Source organism: Pithys albifrons, chromosome 1 (genome assembly GCF_047495875.1).
Source record: "Pithys albifrons albifrons isolate INPA30051 chromosome 1, PitAlb_v1, whole genome shotgun sequence".
NCBI lineage: Eukaryota > Metazoa > Chordata > Aves > Passeriformes > Thamnophilidae > Pithys > Pithys albifrons.
The window spans coordinates 11,827,825-11,849,030 of record NC_092458.1 but is presented as its reverse complement, the minus strand read 5'-3'; the positions used below and the strand labels follow the sequence as shown (position 1 = coordinate 11,849,030).

At 41.1% G+C, this 21,206-nt stretch overlaps 1 protein-coding gene across 3 annotated transcripts in view; it reads right to left on the bottom strand.

The window, feature by feature from the left end:
• ARHGAP6 (Rho GTPase activating protein 6) overlaps positions 1-21,206 on the bottom strand; it is a 310,649-nt gene that overhangs the window by 140,888 nt on the left and 148,555 nt on the right. Inside the window, exon 1 of one of the 3 annotated variants that reach the window (XM_071562561.1) lies at positions 17,255-17,429. The exons of the other annotated variants lie outside the window; for them this stretch is intronic. Within the exon in view, the coding sequence (XP_071418662.1) occupies positions 17,255-17,299 (45 nt within the window). The 5' untranslated portion in view covers positions 17,300-17,429. Of the gene's footprint in view, positions 1-17,254; positions 17,430-21,206 lie in introns of those variants that run through there. 3 annotated transcript variants of the gene reach the window in all.

The window sequence follows — 21,206 nt, the reverse complement described above, 5'->3', positions numbered from 1 at the left end:
AAATATCCTTCCTATCATTATTAATAGCATCTTCTCCAAGGAATAAAAGTTTCCCATAGATATGGATCTCCCAGTAGTATTTCTTTCTCTAGCAACATGGACTTCGAGATGAAAGCCGAACTTGGTATCTACAGCAGACCCATCCCAAAGCACCTCACATGTAAAACCTACCCAAAAAAAGGTAAAGCAGGACAAGGACAAGTGCTCAATCCCATCAACCAGGAGGCCTTTCAGGACAGCAGCAACCAGAATAACCTTCTCATCACCTCCAGGCTGTTCTGGCACTGTGTGAACAGGTTAGAAAGCATAACTAACATTGTTGCGTATTTCATACAAAACTCCCTCAGAATTCATTTTTAAGTACTCCTAATGACAGAAAAAAATCAAAAATTCGTCAACTTTGACAAACTTTAGTTTGTGCGCCCCTTCTGCCAAAAAATGTCAGAGAATTAGCCTATCAGACCCAACAGGAGACTCTTGTCTACCTTAGACAGATGTTTACAGATGGACAAGTCTGAAGACAATTTAATCTTAATTTGGCATTTCAGAAGAACAACTCATCTATGTAGTATAACAAAGGCAGTTTTAAGTAACTTGAGCACAGTTTTATTTATTAACACTTTGCATGAGTCACCACTCCCAAATGCCTTATGCTGTCCTTAAAATCATATTGGCGTGTATTTTCTTTGAACATTTTGCTAAGTGCTACTAAAACTTACAGCCCTGGGGAAAAGGATGTAGGAGACAGCTGGCACACTTACACTTTAAACAATGAGGCATACATAGATCTGTTCCTCCTTTACCTCATTCAGATTCAGAACAGGCAGAAAACCACCTTTGCTTAATGTAATGTCATCCATAAAATTTTAATAGTATTAGTTAATTTTCCCTTAGAAAATGCAACAGATCCCTGGTAAACCTGCAGGAAGGACCACTGCTTAACACAAAGGTAATGATTTTAAATCTTAAGTGCAGACATGTAAGTGAGGAAAAAAAAAGCCAACGCGAATTTAAAAAAAAAATTTAAAATAAATAGAGTACGTACTGTTCTGACTTTTTAATCTTGTATTTTCTGTTTTCAAAAATTTGGCAAAATAGAAAGAATAGCACCAGTGAAGTAAATGAACTAGGAAAAGGAAGAGGACTGAAGTTCACATTATTTCTTTCAAGTTGTTGTGGTCATCTTTGTTAAATACATACATATGTTCCAGGCAGCAGAGTATTTTTCTGATTGACAAGGTATCCCTAGCCATTGATAGAGGCATTTAGAAGTTGGAAGTATGTTTCAAATTAAGCTACCCATACAAAAATTATTTACTAGCACAGGAGTAGTGGTGCAAACAAAATCTGTTCATATGAGCAGAGAGTTTGCCCACTATAATGAACATCTTCTTCACTTACAGTTTACTGTGGTAGAGACATCTAGGAGCTTCTTCCACAGTGGCTACTCTAAGTGCCAGGAGTTTTTATACCCCATGGGCCACAGATCCTGGCATAAGGGCGGGGGGGCTGCAGCAACTGCAAGGGATCAGTGGGCTGTGGGCTGGCTGCCAAACACAACAGCAGCATGGTCACTTTATCTATGCCTTTCTCTTTCTCATCAATAATTTGCAATTCTCCCTCCTTTTTCATCCCCCTTTATCTACAGTTTGCTGTTTCCCAACTCCATCCGCCCATCCCCAAAAGTCAGGCACCAGAAACAAACACATTTCAAGAGAAACTCCAGCAGAGTGAGAACGATGAGGTTACATGCTCAGCTTCCCTTTTCTCCTCTGCCTCTCAGTTTCTGAGAGGATGATTCTTCTGAGGAACTGCAGAACAAAGCTGATTAAGGCAACTATTTCAAAGACGAGAAATAAAAATTAAAAAAAAAAAGTCATGGGTTGAAAAGGTTGCCAAGGGTGGTATTCATCTAAATGAAGAACATTGCAATGTCAAAGTCAGCTGCTAAGCTTGGGCTGCAGTTATAGGTGCAGCGAGGAAGGGATTATGAGAGGACATTTTCTCTTTGCCTTCAGACCATGATATGAGCTTCTGTAACTCTGCTGTCCCCACTGTGCATGAAGTTCACCCCTGAAGAAAGCAACAAGTGCAGAGGACAGTTTCCAGGCAGAGACACAGAATAAAGGTGTCCACTACAGCAAAGAGCCAGCACCTCTTCCTCAGGCCAAATAAAACAAAGGGAGAAAAACGAATAAAGAACCAGCCAGGAAAAGTTTCTGCTAAAACCTTGTATGCACATGTTGCCCCAAGAATAAATTTAAGCCAATATGAAAAGATGACTGTTGGTCACAGGGCTCTGGAAGAGCCCTTCAGCTGAAGGAGTGAACTGCAAAAACCCATCCTACTTCTGAGACACAGGCCCTGCTGTGTTTATGTAAGAGATTACACGTAGCTGTGTGCAACAGAAGGGCACAGGGATCCACAGCCCAGGAGGTGCCCCATATCTTACATTCTGAGATATTGGCCAAGTGGAATTCTACTAACATTTTCAAATATTTTCCTTCCAAAGGTTCAAACAAGTATGGAGAGTTACAGGCTCAAAGAGTGATTTTCTTATAAAAAGTTACAGAATGACTATTAAAACAGGATGAATATGCTTCTTTGAAACCTTCAGGAAAAGGATCAGTTCGCTAATTTACCAAACACATAAGTAATAATTGCATGTTTCCATATTGCTTTTTAAATGTTTGCTATTGCCATTCTTTCTGAAGAAGAAAGCAATTCTCAGGGGAACAATAATTAACAGACTCAGTCAAGAGATCATTTCCTCTGGTCTCTGCAGTGCTGAATCACATCACCCTGCAGGAAATAGAGCAAAGTGAACAATCTAAAAACAGTCTAAGCCTACTACAAATGGGAGGAAGACTTGGACCAAAGCAATGGGGGTTATGCACACATTTAAAGGAGCTCCAGAAAAGCTGTTCTTCCTTTTTCTTGTTTTTCCTCATTTTCCTTGGTGCAAAAGTAATACCTAGAATTAAAAGTAATACACAGATTTTCTAAGACTAGAAGTACATGTTTCAGAGGGCATTTAGGAAGTAATTTAAATACAGTAAAGATTACATTCATATAAACCTAGGGGAAGCATAAGTGAGCCAGGAAACTACCAAATACTCCTGACACAAATATAACTCCTGACTAAGAGGTTTCAGTAGGATCATCACAGATTCTGCCCAGAACAAAGTCAAACAGCACACACGGTTTTGATCCCCAAGCAGAGAAGATGCACATGAGCATCAAAAGAAGGCACAAAATATCATGTTGTCAAAACTATTATATGACCTGAAAAAAGTTCTGGATAAATTGCTTTTATGCATCAGATTCAACCTATGTGCTGTAGAAGAGGCACCCTTCTGCAAGCACAGCTGCAAGTAAAAGTCAAGTGCATTACTCTAAGTTCACCTCTGTTTCACCAATACATATATCTGGGCCCTTATACTTTTCCCCAAGTTGGTATACTGTTCATTCCCAGAACTAATGCAATTATTTCCACTGTTGTCACTACAATTTTCTTTCTTCCTTCTTTTTATTTGAAATTATTTTTATGGAACGACAAAAGCTAACACCAGAAAGAGGTTTTTAAGGAAAAGGATTTCTGAGAAGGAATTGTGCAAAACTCACAGCTAAGGTTTCCGTAACACCAACACTGAAAATACCACAACAGTCCATATTCACTATTAGGTATTAGGTTAGCAATTCTAACCTTGCATCAGAACATCACATGTTGCTCTCTGTTTTACAAGATACAAGAAATTAATGTACTCATAAAGAAAACATTTCAAAATGGTTAACTGAGCGTGGTCTTGGCAAGGTACCTTAAGCATCTTCAAGCAAGAGCAAAGAAGCTTTCTGTTACAGTCTCAAGGGCCAACCAGCCAGCCTTGCTCACTGTCCCATGTGGTGGCAATTGATGCCAAAGGCGTTAGTTAAAGGTCAACTGTAATGTCGTGACTGGGTAATCTTGTGGATAACCTGAAGCGGATTCTTCCTGTAGTGAAGGAATATAATGGTATATAGAAACATATGTAACTAATACATTGTAATATACATACAGAAGAGAAAGATAGAAAGCAGATATGTTTGTGACTACAAGGTTTCTTTTACTGAAGAAACATCTTTTGAGCATTGCTCCTCGCTAACATGATTTGGCCTTCATTTATGTGAGTGTGTCAGCAGGACTTTTATAAGCCAAAAATACTTATATGAACATATACTTCAACCTCCAAGTGGTGCTCTTCAGTGATGTTGAGCAGACAAAAGCTGCAGCTGAAGTCTGAGGGAGCTAAGCAAGAGATTGGTTAAGTAGTTGGAAAGACTCAGGATTCCCCAAATACAGGAAGACAGGGGCTTTTTTCAGGCCTTTTTTGACTGTCAACACAGTTTCTCTACAGGGACCTCCTTTAAAGTGTTACTCAGACAGCATGTGTCAAACACTGGTGCCCGCTGGCCAAAGGGGCAGTGGACTTGCAGCAACTGGCTGCTACCAGCAGGAATGGAGCTCAGGAAGACATCCAGCTACACAGTCTGGTAAGACTGTATCTGCAATGTCCACCCAAACACCACCTTCCTCTCCTTATTGAAACAAATATGAACACTTCTGTAGCTCAGAGCAGGCCAAGAATAGTCCTGAGCTTCCGTCTTCACTAGATTTCCTTATTTATAACCATCACTGAGGCTAAAAGGATCACTCATAAGGCTGGGACCACCTGAACTGTGTGCGGCACAACATGGACAAAAAGGACAATCCCAAATCCAAAGAATTTGCATCATAAGACATAATTATAATGGGGGTGACAGGGAATATAGAGCCATTCATTTTCCCACTTCTGTTTCAAGCAGAGAAGCCTTAAGGAGGCTGGAAGAAAGCTAATGTAAAAGCAAACTCATTTCCCTGATGAATGCAATCAAAAAGGTCTGTTCTCTTTATCTGCTTATTTGCAGCCAGATTGAGAAACTTCACTTAAATCTCTGTCTAAATACCTAAATATGCACTATGAGGAGTCATTTATTGTTGCCTCGCTTAAATCATCCCCTTACAGCGCTGCACTCAAGCTTGCTGTGAGAAGGGATCCACAAAGACAACTAGAGGCCAGTTCAAGCAGAATTAAAGAATATGAATAGTGAGACACATTAATTCCTCCTGGTAACTCCATAGACTGCAGATATTTATCCCAGAATAAATGTGACCTCCTCTTTTCCCCCTTGCTTTTGCATCCATAATAGATAAATAGAAATTCTACCAAGTTAACAGAAAATTGAGTAGTATTACCACTAGTGGGGAAAAAAGGCTTTGTGTGAGAAAACAGTGAGATGAATCATCAAGAACATAACAAGGTTATTTGTGAAAACCAAGGACGTACATACACACTCTATAAAACACTATTACCTCTAAATGAAATAAACACTTTACAGAACAAGCTGCTCTCTTCACTTTATAAATTTGATTTCATTAAACAGTGAAGCCATCCTCACCCTTCTAAAGCAGCCATGCAAATGCTGAGATTTTCAGAAGCAATGACTGAAATGTGCCTCAGTGCAAGCAGAGCTGCACCATTTCAGAAAACTTCAGATAGAGCATTCGTAATATGTGTGTAAACAAAACATTTATCTCTGTAAACCAAAGCCTTGACTTATCCTGGTCTAGCACCCTTACAAGAGAATTGGTGTTAGATAAGAGATCAAAAACACAAGACTAACACACACAGTGCAAAGACAATCCATACAAGACAAAGGGGAAAACCAAGAGGGAATCATTTTAACATCAGTCTTTTACATCTTTGCAGCTGAAGCCCTTCATTTGAATTTGAAGGGTTCAAAGCAAAGCCCCATCTTGTGAAATGACACCAACAAAATTAAAGGAACTATGATTAACAAATGAGAACAGCATTTGAAGATCACAGTTCTAACAACACTATCTTGGGAGAATGTGTGTTAGCAAATTACACACATAACTTGGTAGAAGTGAAAAACCCTGCTATTTCCTGTGACTTTTAGTGAATGGGACATTCTATTCCACAAAGCCTCCCACATTAAATAATTGCCAATAGCCAATTGTATTATATTTAACACTAAAAAGATGCCGAAAACTGATTAAAAGGTGTAGACATTCTATTAGAAACACAGAATGAGTTGGACTGCTAATGTGCTCTACACAGTGGTTTTATTAAAAATTTTTGTGGATGACCTACATAGAATCTATATTTCATGATGGTTCATTTTCTCAACTTCTTGCAGAGACAGAATTTAAGAGAACTTTAAAATAAGCAATAAACAACAACAATCAAAAAGCCCTCAGGAACATGTCAGTAAAGGAATGTAATTCAATTACAGTTCTTCAGTTGGAATTCATTTTTCAGGCATGAATTCTAAATAAAAGGCGAGCAATTGATACAACTGATACAAAAAATAGTAATATATAAGTAAATTCTGCTCAATATTACATGCTAGTTAAGGTAACAGGTGCTGTATTTGTAGTCACAGATAATAACTGTAAGGGCTTCCTGGCAGTAATATTTATTGCCAACCACTTTGGGGTTATGCTTAAGAGAGGGCAAAAAGAAAAATGCAGCAGCTTGCTATGCATCAGTTTTGCTCCCAGTGTGCATTTCAATTACTCTCTATTTAAGCTGGAGACAGAAATACTGTCCCTTTCTCCTTTTTCAGTCTTGTTGAGAGTAAAGGAGTTGAAACAGCATGGGAAGAGTTTCGCTGCACAGCAACAATTACGGGGTATTTCATACTGCCAACACCAGATAAAGAAAAAAAGCCACAGCTCGATGCTTCAGCTGGGCAAATGAGCAGGGCTGGCTCCTAGCAAAGGCATCTTTTCAAATCCAGCAGTATAGACCTAAAAGTTGCTGAAAAACAATCAATTTGACAATCAGCAGTCACTTTTTCCCATCACTTCACAGAAGACGACTAAATGGCTCTATGACATGTTTAGGGGCAGAGAAAGTGGCCTTGCTTACTTGGGTTTGAGAAAGTCTGCAAAAATGTAAATACAGAATGAGACAACTTTAAATGGATGATGAAAATGCATAAATGGAAAATGATACAAAATGGTGTGACATACAATATTGAAAAAATCAAAGTCATACCACTGCAGCAAAGGCCACAACCTTGACTTCAGTCTGATTAAGACTACTAGAAACACTATGGCAACTTTAATTTATAGCCAGAAATGCTGTTCTAGCACTGAAAGATTTAAATACTCTACAGCCATTATATATCCTCTCCAGGAGTAGAATACATGATTCGGTTCAGCATCACCGACAACCAATGTCCAAAATCATGCAGAGACTCAATAAATGGAGAGTCTCAAATTTCCCGTATCGAGGAATGCTTTCAAGTCTACAGCACTATCAGAAAATAAAGATTTGCAGGGACTACTTCCAACGCCATGAATTGCCTGTACTGAGACAACTATTGTCCATCAGAGAACTCATAGCAGGGAGAATGTTCCCCCCCCTCCCCCTGAAAAAATATTTAGCCAGAAGGCAAATCATCAGCTGATCAGCATTCAGAAAGGACAAGCAACTCACACTCTTCTTGTCAAAATATAGTAAAAAAAAATAAATTGACAGAGTAATGTACAATTATGGATAAGGACTGCACAGTTTGTTCTTTGTACCCCTCTCCTCTGTAATTCAGATGGAGATTAATTCTGCCCTGCTGCAACATTTTTATCAACTTAAATTCCTAGAAATATAGAATTTGACATTGCTTTACATGAGCTGTACATTATTGCATGGAAAATCCTGACTGAAATGCAGATGCATTCTGGAAGAAGACACGTAAAGGGCCAATATAGCTCACAACTTTGCATTTAATTAGTCTGGTTTTCCTGTGGCCTTTGACTGAATTTCAGTTGTACATCAATCTGAATCAGACTTCCTGAATACGTTTCAGGGCAAGACATGCAAAAATAAAGAAAAAAATCCACAAACATTTAAAGAGGAATTCATATAACTCCTCAATAACTCTGAAAACAAAGCTCATCACTAGCAACTTCATTCCTTCCAGCCACAGCCTTCAACTGAGAGCTCATGTGGCCACAAGAAAAAAAAGTGGACCAGAACGATGTATCAGCAAGATCCTTGCCCTAAAGATAAAATGTGCCCTGAATCACAACAAACTGAGCAGGAGTTCACATTCTCCTGAAGAACTGTGAACTGCTTCTGGAAAGTCCAGTGGCTTTAAATCCAAAACTGCCAGGACATGCTGAGAACAGGATTGACTCAAGTGCTCGTGTGACATCGCTCTTCGCTCCTGGACAACTTAAGCTTTTGTACTTTATACAACTGGAAGCAAGGGATGCAATTCTCAGCTGCTCACTCAACTAGCTGTAGTCTCTGGAGTTCCTCCAACAGTCATCCCAGACTGAGCTGTGCAGGTGTGTGTCCAACATCTCTCCAGTGAAAATATGCCATTGAGATACATACCTGATCTAAAGATCTGAACATCTTGCATCCCTCAGGGCAGCCCCTGAGGCTCATATGTACTTCTTCTGGGTTGAAACAAACCCCTTGGTCATTGCTCCTACCTCTACCTTTGCCAGACAATGCAGATACTACAAGAAGTAAGAGATTCAGCAGCTACAACTCTGAAAGACATCCACCCTCCAGTAAAAAGGCAAGCCATGTACTGTCTCTCCGACCACCTGTTCCTACCATTTGTCCAGATGTGCTCAGATGCCAGAACAGGCTGTGAATTTGAGTACAGAAGCACTCACAAGGAAAGACCATAGAAACATCATCTCCGAGAAGAAACAACAATCTAATCATGGGGTTCCCCAATTACTCATAGAGATCCCTGCTTGCAAACCAAAAAAATCTGACATTCTACCACAACTTCCTCATGCAGTATTCTGCACTAAAATAAATCACTCATTTTTATTTAGGATAACCCTCACTGAAAAGGGAAACATTTCCAACATTCAATATATGCAGCTGTAAAAGCTGACATTTAAAGTGGTACATAATCACAGTATGCAAATATTAATGACAGGCTGCAGCGATATAGGACAAGAACAATTTACCACAGAGAGAAAAAGATAAACATTTAAGGTCACAGTACCAATTAAAGGATGTTTTGCCCAGAGGGTCGCTGGAATGCAAGACAATTTGCCAAGGGAAACGGAGGGTGTGGCTTCTGCATGAAGCTGGACTCAACATCTGTTTCAAGAGCTGGGACATAATTCAGCAAAAACAGGGCCAGGCTGCAAGTACCTATGGTTTTCTTCCTGCACAATTTGTTTATGAGTTTGGTTTGGTTTCCATACAGATAGCACTACATACCGTGCTGATTCAAGACCTCCACCTGGAAAGCAAAAATACTTTTCCAAGTTTTTAAGCAAGCTTAATATCCATCTATTAAACAATGATCTTCAGATTCTTTTCCACAGCTTGTGTTTAAACAAAGTGCTTTGCAAGCCTCGGGATATTTATTAATAGGACCAGACTGGAAAAAATACAGTAATCACACAAACGAGAATTTCAGTCTGCAAGGACACTGGATCTATATGCCAAGTCACGTATAGATGAGCATAACAGGACCTTTTACAAATTAAGAGGCAAAAGGAAAAAACAGTCAACATTAAACACCACCTACTTTAGGTCTCTAAATCACATCTGAGACTCCAAACAATGCAACTGACTTCGTAAATGTGTAAAACTTTGCAAATGTGTAAAACTTTGCAAATGTGTAAAACTTTGCAAATATTATACCCGTATCAACACCAAAAGAAAATAACTGCACGTTTCAGAAGATAAGACTCAGGCCAAAATTTGGGTAGTAGACACCAGGTATCTATAGGCATACTTAGCTATTCAAGATGCTTGATTTCAAAAAAATTGATCATCTACAGTAAACAAAACCAGTGAAGACTGTCTCCAATCTAATGAAATTACACAGCATAGAAGTAGTCATAAAATCACTGGATCATCTACCTTCCCAGCAGCAAAGCAAAAGTGACCAATAATCAGATTCATATAAATAATGTACAAAAGTATGAGATATCATTTAAAAGTAAACAATTCCATTGTATGATGAATATAAACAGCTTTCGCTATAATTTCCACAGCTTCATCCACCTGCTTCAAAAATGTAAAGCATCCAAGTATGAAATAACAGCAGAATATCCTGCAGGTAGCTAAGAACAGAACTTACTTTTCCTGCATACCTGTGGGCACTACAGCCTGAACAAACACAAACTTTACTTAGGTTGCCCTGAGCAAATGAACACTAAATACAGTGCATTTAAGTATTGTCGTAATATTCAATTTTCCATGGGAAATTCCTAACATTTTTTGATGTAGGACAGGATATATTTGGAAAATCCTTTTAAATGTGCCCTAACAATAATACTTATATAGCAATAATTAGAAAGAAAAAAAATATGACTTGCTTTTCTTTTTGAGTCAGCCATGCCTGATAAGATCCAGGTATCTCCCATGGGAGCCCTAAGATTGACACCCCTTTAGAGAAACTTAATGTGAACCATATGGACTTGTCAGCCAAAGATTCTTACAGAAAGGCTGTCAGATTCTTTTTCTAAGCAATACAATGCATGCATACCTCCTTTATTCTCTAGACAAGAAAAAGCCATTGCACTGCATGGAGTGAAATGTCTTTCTATATTCTCGAATGTCATAGAAAGGCAGGAGTAGTGTGAGATTTGAACTCTGAATACATCTTTTGCAAGTCACTAAGAATTCAGCTGTATTTCTGCTGCAGGTACTGATATTCCTTTAGAACAAGAGCAGCAAACAGCCCTTGCACAGGAATACTACTTGGTGAATGACAGAGGTACTCAGCATATGAATCAAAGAAGTTCTAAGATCCCTGTTTACATGACAACATGTACACCAGACTGTTTCTTAGGTGTCATTTTCATTTGAGATTGAAATTCTAAATATACATGAAATTTTGAAGAGCTGTGGCTGGCAAAACTACTATTTATAACTGTACAGAAACAAATCACTCAAGTAAGTAATCTCCTTCTTCACAATACTATGCAGACACTCACATAAAAGGTAATGGATTTGAAACTGATGATAAATAAAAGTAGAATCCACTATCCATATATATGTGTGACCTCAGTCATCTGCCATTTACCTCACTCTTCAGGCTGAGAAACGTGTGAAGACGTACCTGCAAATTTTAAAAAGCTTCTGGGAAACAGAACTGAAATACAAACCATCAGCCTCCACGGGGAATATCAACCACGTGGAGTCCAGCATCTTTACTTTAGGGTAGTTCTATACTTATCCCACCTTCACATCTGAAGAACCTATAAAGGTTAGCATGTACTTCCACTTCAGAAAGAGAAGTATTTCCACACGGGGGAAAAAAATAAAATTAAAGGATTGGAGAAGAGCCTTGCTCAAAAAATCACCAAAAAAGGACATGACAGAGACCAAAATCCTCATCTTGCACTTCGTCTACATGGCTAACCTTCATTCCAGGCACAGGTTGCTGATTTTAGTCACACATGACCTTGCTGCTCAGGCAAACCTCCTCTGCATCGTAAGCCCAAAACCTCAACTACCCAGCAGCTTCATGAAGGACTACTGCTGGCTGATTAAATCTCCTCCTGGAGAAGCAGCACCAGCATAAACTGTCCCAGCAAAAGGTTCCAACATATCTGAGGCTAATGACTGTATGCCCCTCTAAAGAGAAAACCTGAAGGTCCACTCACAAGAGAGTTTTATTAAACAGCATCTTTGTAAGTACTATTACAAGAACAGTAATTGCTTTGCAGGGATAGATTATGCTATGTAAAGACAGGCAGAGAAACTGAATAAAAAGCAAGATTTATGTCCTGCTTTTAATATACAGGGTGGTCACTCTTCCCATACTTTAGGCCACCTCCTTTCCTGCACAATATATGGGCACAGACTAATACAACCATATGTGGCTCTGGACCTAACCTAGCAAGCCCAGGCAAACTCAACCTGCATCTGCTCCCATCTTTCTCCTGCACACAGGAGAGTAAGAACAATCATATCCACATGTCTCTGAAGAGCAACAGGAATACATAAAGAGTTCAAGAGTTGTAAAAAAATAGAACCTGATCAGAACGGAAATCTACTTCCTGCAACTTTTTAAAAGCCTGACACATAGAAGAGCTCTTTGCTTCCTGTCTTCTCCTGTTCCAGCTCTTTGGTGTTAACTCATGGCCACTTTGCACAGCAGATAAAAACCAGCTGGACTCACTTCAGTTTCCATCAATCCCAATCAAAGTTTGGCTTTGCTGTTCACTATTGAGTGACAGAGTGCTTGTTTCCTATATTTATATATGCTCTTTAGAGATTAGCAATAAAAGTACTTTCAAATATTGCAGAAGTGTAAGCATGAATCATCACTGTCACTGGGAATTTTACCCAAATGAAGAATGAAGCATTGGGCTTCACAGTGATCAGAAATCATATTCCTTTTTCCAAGACATTCAACATGCATGAGGTTAGCATAACTGCTTGATGAATAAAATCCAAGAGTCGGATGCCAGAAATTTGACATTTAACCATTCTTCTACTGCTAATTGCCTCTTCTGTAAAGACAAGCTTGCTTACTTGATCAAGCTGAAAGTTTTCTTTACAATTTCCTAATTTGAAAACAACACCTACAGAGCAATTTAATTTTTTGAATGAGTTAACTTTGCCTTGGGGTATTCAAAATAGGAGAAAATAAGCAGCTACCTTCTGTGAAGCAGAGATGATTGAGTTGTTTTTTTTCAGTGGGCAAGAACTTATTCTCAAGCCCACAGCCTGTCCTCCACCTCACCAAACCTGAGTACAAAAACACATTATGATTAATCCGGGTATACATTGGTTCAGTCTGCTCCTGAGCTGTTTCTTGCTGGCAAGGCCACTGGGAAGAGAGAGAAACCAGTCAGATGGTCTAGGTGAAGGCAGAACACTTATTAGTCCAGTAAGATAAATTACTTGTAGGATTTTCTACAATCATGGTAACAAATGTGGTCTGCTTGGGGCATGTAATTTTGTTAGTAAAATTTGTGAGTGGGTGAAGGCTCAAGACATGAGGCGACGTGTCTGGAAATCAGAAAGGCAAACAACTCTCTTTAAAAGTGAATTCTTGCAAAACGCAAGCAAGCCCACAGGAGGATGTCAGTTCTTGGGTCCTCCTCATAAGGAGATTTTTACAGTTCCATCTTAGAGTTTTACAGCAGCATCACCAATCTCACTATTACACTTTGAATTATTCTAATATCTCAATGTCACAAGTAAAAACTAGCACAATTACAACTAGAATATTGGAGGAAAATGTCTATTATCCTCTTTTTATTCCCTCTGTGTACAAAAAGCATTCTGAGCTTCACTAGTGTCATAGTTTCCCTTGCAAACTGTTTCTTTTGTTTCCTACATCCTTCCACACAGACTGACAGATTTAAGATGGTAAGAGGGAGCAGCAAGTCTGCCCACCACCCCAGCAAGGGCTCAGCTGGGCACAAGCTGAGCCAATGCACAAGACAATACCCCAAACATTGCTGGGTGTGGGGGAAAAATCCCTTCTTTTTTCAAAATACTGTCCAATATCGGAATTGGAGGTGACCTAATTACCAGCAAGAGATTCAGAAGCTTAAAACCACTTGAAGTTGTGTCCTCCAGGGACCCACACATTCCCTCCACTCTGGCTGCCAGAACTCCCAGTTTTTGGCTCCAAGAAAGAGTCACATCATCTTCTCAGATGAATCCCCCAAGGTACCCCACAGGTCATGGCAGCCGCTTCTAAAACCCAGCTCCTCCCCATTTTCTCATATTCCCTGGTCAAAGACAGCCAGAGTTTCCTCATCAGGGTAAAATGTCCTTTCCCTTCAGGGAAATCCTTTCTGGTAAATGTTTCAAGACAAAACAAGATTAAAGATACTCCACTAAGATTAAAATGGCTATATCCAAAACAGATCATACTCCAAGTTTCCTGCTTTGAACCACTGAGGGGCCAGTTGATTGGGCAACAGCTGAGGCTATTTTGAGTCTGTTTGTCACATACATAAAAAACCCCTACATTTCAAGTAACCAATGGATGTCTTAAAGTAAGTACAATGTTGCCTTCTGGTGTTTTAGCTAAAATACATGAAGCAGCTTTTGGTTCCCCCATAACAGCTGTTAAGATTGGGGGAGAGAGGGGGGAAGAGGAAACAACATGAAGAAATCCTGAGTCAGGAAGGTGACCACCCTTTTAATGAAATTATTTGCATATTGTTCCTGGAACATTTGGAGATCTCCGAATCAGTGACAAATGCCAAAATACCAAAACCAGCTTGTAAAACACAGTGAATTCAGCTGGATGATTAGTGGGCAAGTAAAACTAACTCATGTCTAAAAATTAAAGGGTACAGTTAGGCCAGGCAACATACAGCAAGAATGAGATATTACTTACCTTTCTGCAAATTTTAATAAAAATGTTATATAAATATATGAGAAAAGGAGAAGAGGTCTTTGGACTAGTGAAAAGATATTAGGAAGAAAACAAAATTGGTTCTGTTACCCAATGTAAGTGGGTTTTTTTAACTTTTTACACTTATTTTCCTTTAATAAGATATTTGTATTCATGTTCAAAGGGCTGGTTTCTTTTAACTTACTTTTCACTGAAAACAATGTTTCAGCTCATTAAAATTACTGCTTTGCCTACTGGACCTTTTTGGTGAGTCATTATCAATGCTGAATTTGAAGTGGACTTTTGACATAATTACCCGTCATCCCACTCACACAACTTATGCTGGATCAAACATGCTATAGGTGATGTAATGATCCCCACTGACATAACAGTCTTAAGTTATTAAGTCTGTGTTTGTTTAAGCTATGCTTGCAAATACACTATGAAGCCTTCAAATCACAATGGCATCCCTGTTGATTTATGACTACGTTCTCATGTTGCACTGGAAGCAGCACATTGCAGAGATAAGCAGCTGGTATAGATGATACAATGTCCAAACAATATGAATTTTCCAAGTTTACATTCAAGCTGACTCCAGCTTAGTCCTGAGGCTCAAATACCCTCCAGACACTGGGAAGCATCACAAGCACATCCCCCCGACATCAGCATCACCTGAACTGGTGCTGTTTCCCATGCTAGAGGGTTACCCCAAGAAATGATGCATGGCACACAACTGGGGAAGACTGGAAGACTTGCTTCAAAAGCACACTGATAATCAGAACCAAGATGATAATGCAGATGCTTCCTTATGCACTTTTATAAAAATCATGAAATTTTAGTTACCAGTCCTGAAAAGCAGAAGACAAGCCCACCATAGAAATCACTATAATTTCTTCTGCCAATAAATTAATTGCTATTAAATGCTATAACACTGCTTAATTTTTATTTCATAGTCATCAAAACAATCCAAGAACTTGATTTGTATTTACACCACGCAGTTACTTATCAAGAAGGGTACTAAATTACAGTTAAGTAGTATTTACCAAGGCCTCAATGCAAGAAATATCTACAGTCTTAGCTTATCATGAGGTCAACAACCATTTGTTTTCAATTAAGTTTGTCATAGACTTCACATTAAGACTATGCTTGCACAGATAATGCACAGCATCCAGATCCCTATTCTCCAAAGAAAGTAGTAACATCACCTGCAAATGTCACTTACCCCCTAGTGACGTTATTTTACTACTGAAATACGCCTTAAAATAGTAAAAAAGTATTTTAAAGTATTATTGCTAGGTGCATAATTTCCTGTTGCTTCAAATATAGAGCCATCAAAGAGCAGTAGCAATGATCATCCAAGATTGTTGGCCATCCTGTTTTTCCCTTGCATGCCTGCTGTCCTGAACTGAATGCACTATCTGCTGTGGCTCTGGGCATAAAAATGGACTGGCATCCAATTGACAGAAACAATAATGTGTTTGTAATTAGTAGCTAATGGCAGACTGACAAACACAATCATAGGAAGTAATAAACGTTTCATGGAGCGAGCATGTGACGTGACCAGCACTGGTCTCCTGCGTGTCCAAATACAAACGGGGCAATTACCCTATTAAAAGAAGTGATTCCAATTCACTGATATATGACAAATAGATTCCCAGTGAAATCACTATCAGTACTCATACATGATACTAAATGTATTTGCTTCTATTAATTAACTTAGCAGACATGCCATTACCTCTAGAAGCTGTCGTATCATGACAGCAGCTGAATGCACTAACAACCACAGGTGAGTATGTACAAGAGTCTGGACAAAGACAGATATTAACCCCTCCTGCCCAAAAAACGCCACCAGTCTCTTCCAAATTGTTCAGTTTTTAAAGAAACCAAAAAAGGCATTAAAAAAGATTAATTTAATGTCCAATACTGGAGGAATCAAAGTGAAACAAGTGAAAAAAAAATACACGTGGCAGTGTATCCCAAAAGTGATGCACTTATCAACCCAACCCTGCAATTCCAACAGCTGGTATAGAGGCTCCCAGGACCCGAGAAGAAAGCCTGCTCCAACTGACAATTCCCACACAACTTTAACAACAGCAATAAAATTATTCATCGTTGACAGGGGTGCAAACGAGAGCGGCACCAGCCCTCGCATGCTATTACTCGTGCTAGCGTTTATTTATGACTTCAGGAGAGGAGGCAGCTGGTTGTTTTTACGCGGCTTTTTTTTTTCTCTGCCCAAGCAAACGAGAAAATGCTCCTAATAAGGCTGGTGGGAGTGCAGCAGCTTTTCAACAGCACCAGCTCTCGTGCAGGAAATTAAATAAAGTACGGTGTTGTATCTCAAACGCGGCGGGAGCGGTGCCGGAACCAGAGAGCTCTCCCGGTGCTAGGGCTCATCCCCAGCCCGCGGGCGAGATGCGGGGCCAGCCGGGCCGGACACGGGACTGCGGGACCCCGGAGCGGCCCCCGGGGAGAGCCTGCCCCGGCACCGCTGCCGTGGGCTGCAGCCCGGCTGCCCCGCGGTTCGCACCGCGCCGCCCTCTTTTTTATTAATTGAAAATAATATATATATGTATATCCATTTTTATGTCATGTCCAGCAAAGCGCGACACTCCCACTTAGGAAAGCGGGGGGAAGCCTCCGGCTCGGTGCCCTGCCTTGCAGGGCTGAGCGTACCGTGGCGGGTGCGGAGTCTTGGCAGAGGACAGGAGTGCAGCCAGGCTGTCCCAAACCCCTGGCTCCGCGCCTTTGCGCACCGACAGACGAATGGACAGACGGACGGACGCTCTCTCCCTTCCCCCGGCACACGTGGGCGCCCCGTCCCCGCGCAGCCCCTTCCCGCCCCGGCACTCACCCCGTAGCGCAGCGCCGGCCTCTCGCTGAACACCGAGTCCCCCATGGGCGCGGGCAGAGGCGCCGCTCCCTCCGCACGGCGCGGCGGCGGCGCTGGGCACTGACCCGCCGTCCGACGGCGATGGCAGCGCTGGGCTCCCGCCCGGCAGCCTCCGGGCCCCACCGCTCCTCCTCGCAACTCCTGCCCGCACCCCGCCCCCGGCTGTCCCCTCCCCGCCGCAGGAGCCGGCAGCCCCCCTCGGCACAGCCAGGCGGCAGCGGGAGGAGGAGGCGGCTCCCGCGCCGCCGGAGGGGCGGCGGTTTCGGCTCTCCCGCCCCGCCGGTGCCTCCCGGCGGTGGGGCCGCTGTCCTGCCGCACCTGCGAGCACTCCTGCGGGGTCGCTGCCGCGGGCCGGGGCTCCCGGAGCGCCGAGGGGAGGAGAGGGCAGCTCCGTTGCCGGCTCCGGCCGTCCCGGGCGGTCCGCGAGAGCCCGCCGGGGGAGGCGCCCCGGGGAGGCACTTCCCGAGCCCCCGACAGCTCCAGAGCGGCGGCTTCAGCCGTCCCATCCCCTCCCGTCCCGTCCCGCAGCTCCGGGGCCAAACATCGGGCCAGCCAGCGCCGGCCCCTGGCAGCACCGGGAGGCGAGACCCTAAAGGTGAAGGAGACACGGACAAATAACTTTGCCCTTCGTGTTTTTATAATGCGTGCTTTGGGTGGACTGGCTCATGATTCTTTTAAAACACGTAGACTTTGAAAAGAGAAGTGCTATGTCACGGCCTATTTGTTATTTTATGAGTGTGTCTTTACACAAACGGTAGATCAAACAAATTCTCAGAAGGAAAATTGCATTCTGCTGTGTTATAATTATTAGTGATTTCTGTGTGACTTGCCTGGGGAGATTATGGCATCTCCATCAATGGAAGTGTTTAAAAATACATAAACCTCCATCAGTGAGGCATGGCCTCAGCAGAGCCTAGGACAGGCTACATGATTTTCTGTGCCCTCTTTCACCTTTTTAATCATTTTTCAGTGCTCTGAACAAATCTTAGTTAGCACAGAAAATCTCTCAGTTGTTCTCTGAGGAAGTGGCCTTATTGGAGTGCTGTATGACATATATGAAATTAATGATTCTGACCTACAGTCTAGGCAAACGTTACCAGCTTATTGCATTATCTCTAAACAAAGGTAACATAATACTTTTAGGGGAAAAGGAAAACCTATTCTGGAGGGAAAAAATGTGTACGATAACTCAAAATGCATGCTGGAAAGATAAATCATTTGAGCCAGTGTTTATGTGCTCTGATGATTATGTCCTGTATTCAACAAGCTTCCAGTTATGGATCTTTCATGGATCTTAATTCCTTTTGCAGAGGAAACCATCTTTAAGTGTTCCCATGGACAGTCAGCTTGGCATGAACGAAGAACACAGTATCTGCATTTACCAATAAAGTCCATTTTTGTCTCTCTGGTGAACAATCTGTGCTACTCCCCTTCCTGGAAAACAAGGCAGGGTAGATACTTAAGTTGCAGAGCATGTATTGAAAAGCAGCACCCAACACAAAGAAACAAACCTTACCGATCAAACATTACTAATTATCAGGCTCTCCAGGCAGGCAGAAAAAAAAGTTAATGAAAAAAGAAAAAAAAGTATCTGAGTGCCTTGTTGCCTGGTTTTGCCTCCTAAATTTCTCCTTTTTAGTTCAAGGAGATAATTGCCACCAGACAAATCTACATATATCACATACTCTGATTCCCTCTGTTTTTCCCTCTGCTCTGCAAGGTTCACCACAGAAAGCAGGTGAACAAGTTTGGGAAGAGGTTTGCAGGATTTCCACCCTTGAGCTCTATAGCATCACCACCTTCTTCTGATCAAGGTAAATGCAAAAAGAAATGCTAAACATCAAAACAGGATTAAAACGGGGAGGGAGGTGTTTCTAATAAACACCCTAAAGTGAAAAGAATAGTATAGATGAGAGCAGAAAGTCTCTACTGGAAGGTAAAGAAGCAGCAAACCAGCAAAGGGAGAGATGCAAAACTTTGAGGAAACAGTCACTCAGGAAAAAGGAGAAAACCACAAAGCCAAAAGGTGAAGAATGCCCTAGAGGAAGAAGCCAGAGCTGGCACAAAGGAAACCTGGAGGCTGTCTAGTTGGGAGCAGGATACTGAGGGCAGAAGAAGCAAGTGAATGGAAGTGCTTTGCAATAATAACAGGTTCTTACAGTGGTGTAGCTAAGATGACAAATCAAGAATACACAATCAGGAAAGTACAGTTGAACTTTTTACCATTACAAGGCAAAAACTTACAGTTTGGGGGGTATCAACCCACAAAAACACAGGTTTACTAGAATTGGTTTTGCTCTATACGCACAATATAAAAATAAGGAGAAAAGATTTTTTTAAGTGTCTTCATGTATAAAATCTTAAATGATTTGTTAAGTTGCAGCTATCATAAACTCCACAGTAGAGTTCAAGATTTTTGTGTACCCATAACAGAATTTAAAACTAATTACTGATTGCAGAAGATGTTTTCAAAGGCCAGATCTCAAAAAAAAAAAGCTTTCTGGATTTTGAACTCAAGCTATTGTGGCTGTGACTAGAAAGCTCACTTACACCATATTCATGGTGGCCAAGGAGTCTACCTGACTTCAAATTACACAGGATTTGGAGCACACCCCAGTCTGCAGATCTGCAGTGAGCAGTGACACGCTGAGGTGTAGTCCTCAGCTGCAATCATGCCTCCCTCTTTTAAGCCACTTAGCGACTAGGATTAACATACAGATCTTTCTTGCCGTTCTGATTACCTTTTACCCTTTCACATTACGCCCTTATTCACTTACAATTCATTTATGGTTCCTCTCTGATGTTCATTCCAAACTTCCTTCCTCCTTTATTTACCTGATAATGGGTACCCAAGGAATACATGCAGCTCACTTTGGGAAGTGTAAACATTCCAGGTCAGCTTCTCTTAACAGATTATATGAAGCATAGCAGTTAATTTCCTGCATATTCACTCCAAGGAAACTCAATCAAGAAAAAAACTATAGAAAATGGAAAAAAAAATTCTGGAATTAATTTTAAATAATTTCTATTATGTAAGGTACTACTTCCTTGCATTTTTATTAATGCTTTCCACGGTTCCCATTGTGGTTGTTCCTTACACAGCTTTAAGGACCTGTAATGTGTGCTTTACACCTGCAAAGATAGATTACAGTAACAACTTCCCTCCTATTCTATTTATCATTTGTCACTGTCAACAGAAAAAAAAAGAATGAATAACATTTCAACATTTAGTTGCTTCCAACACAGCGGCCGGGAAATGAGTAGGTAATTGAATTTTACCTACCTGACCATTAATGAAGCCAGGTTTTGTTTTTCCAATATTACTCTGGGAACTGAGTGCTTTCTCAACAGTAATTGCTATTAAACAAAGGAAACTAGTTATACAGTTGCAGACAGCACACAATTATGAAACAGGGAAGAAGTGACTTCTCTGCTTCTCTGCCATGAACTTCTCCTGGAACTAGTGACTCAAACTGTCTGATGTCACATCAGAGGAGGCAGGAAAAAATTTTCAAATCCACCCTATTATGTGAGGGCAGCCAGCGTGGTCCTTACAGCAGTAATGGATTTGTCTTACCTAAATATAAACATCTACAGTCCCCATCCCAGCTACGCTCCCCTATTCCATAGGAAGTACCCCACACATCTAGTGGACGATGTATGTCATTCCAAGCAGACACGTAAAACAGGGCACATAAACTGAAGTGCCTGCATCATTCAGGTGGGAGACCGTGACAACTAGGTCAGATGGCTGCCCTTCAGGCATCTACATTAAGTGAGAAGTCCACCTGGGAGCCCAGCTATTAAATCTCACTTCAACAGTCAGAAAAGTCCTTAACAGTCTCAGCGTCTTGGTTCTTTTCATTAGCAAAAGCAGTGGCTGCCATACTTAACGTGTGAAAACACAATAGAT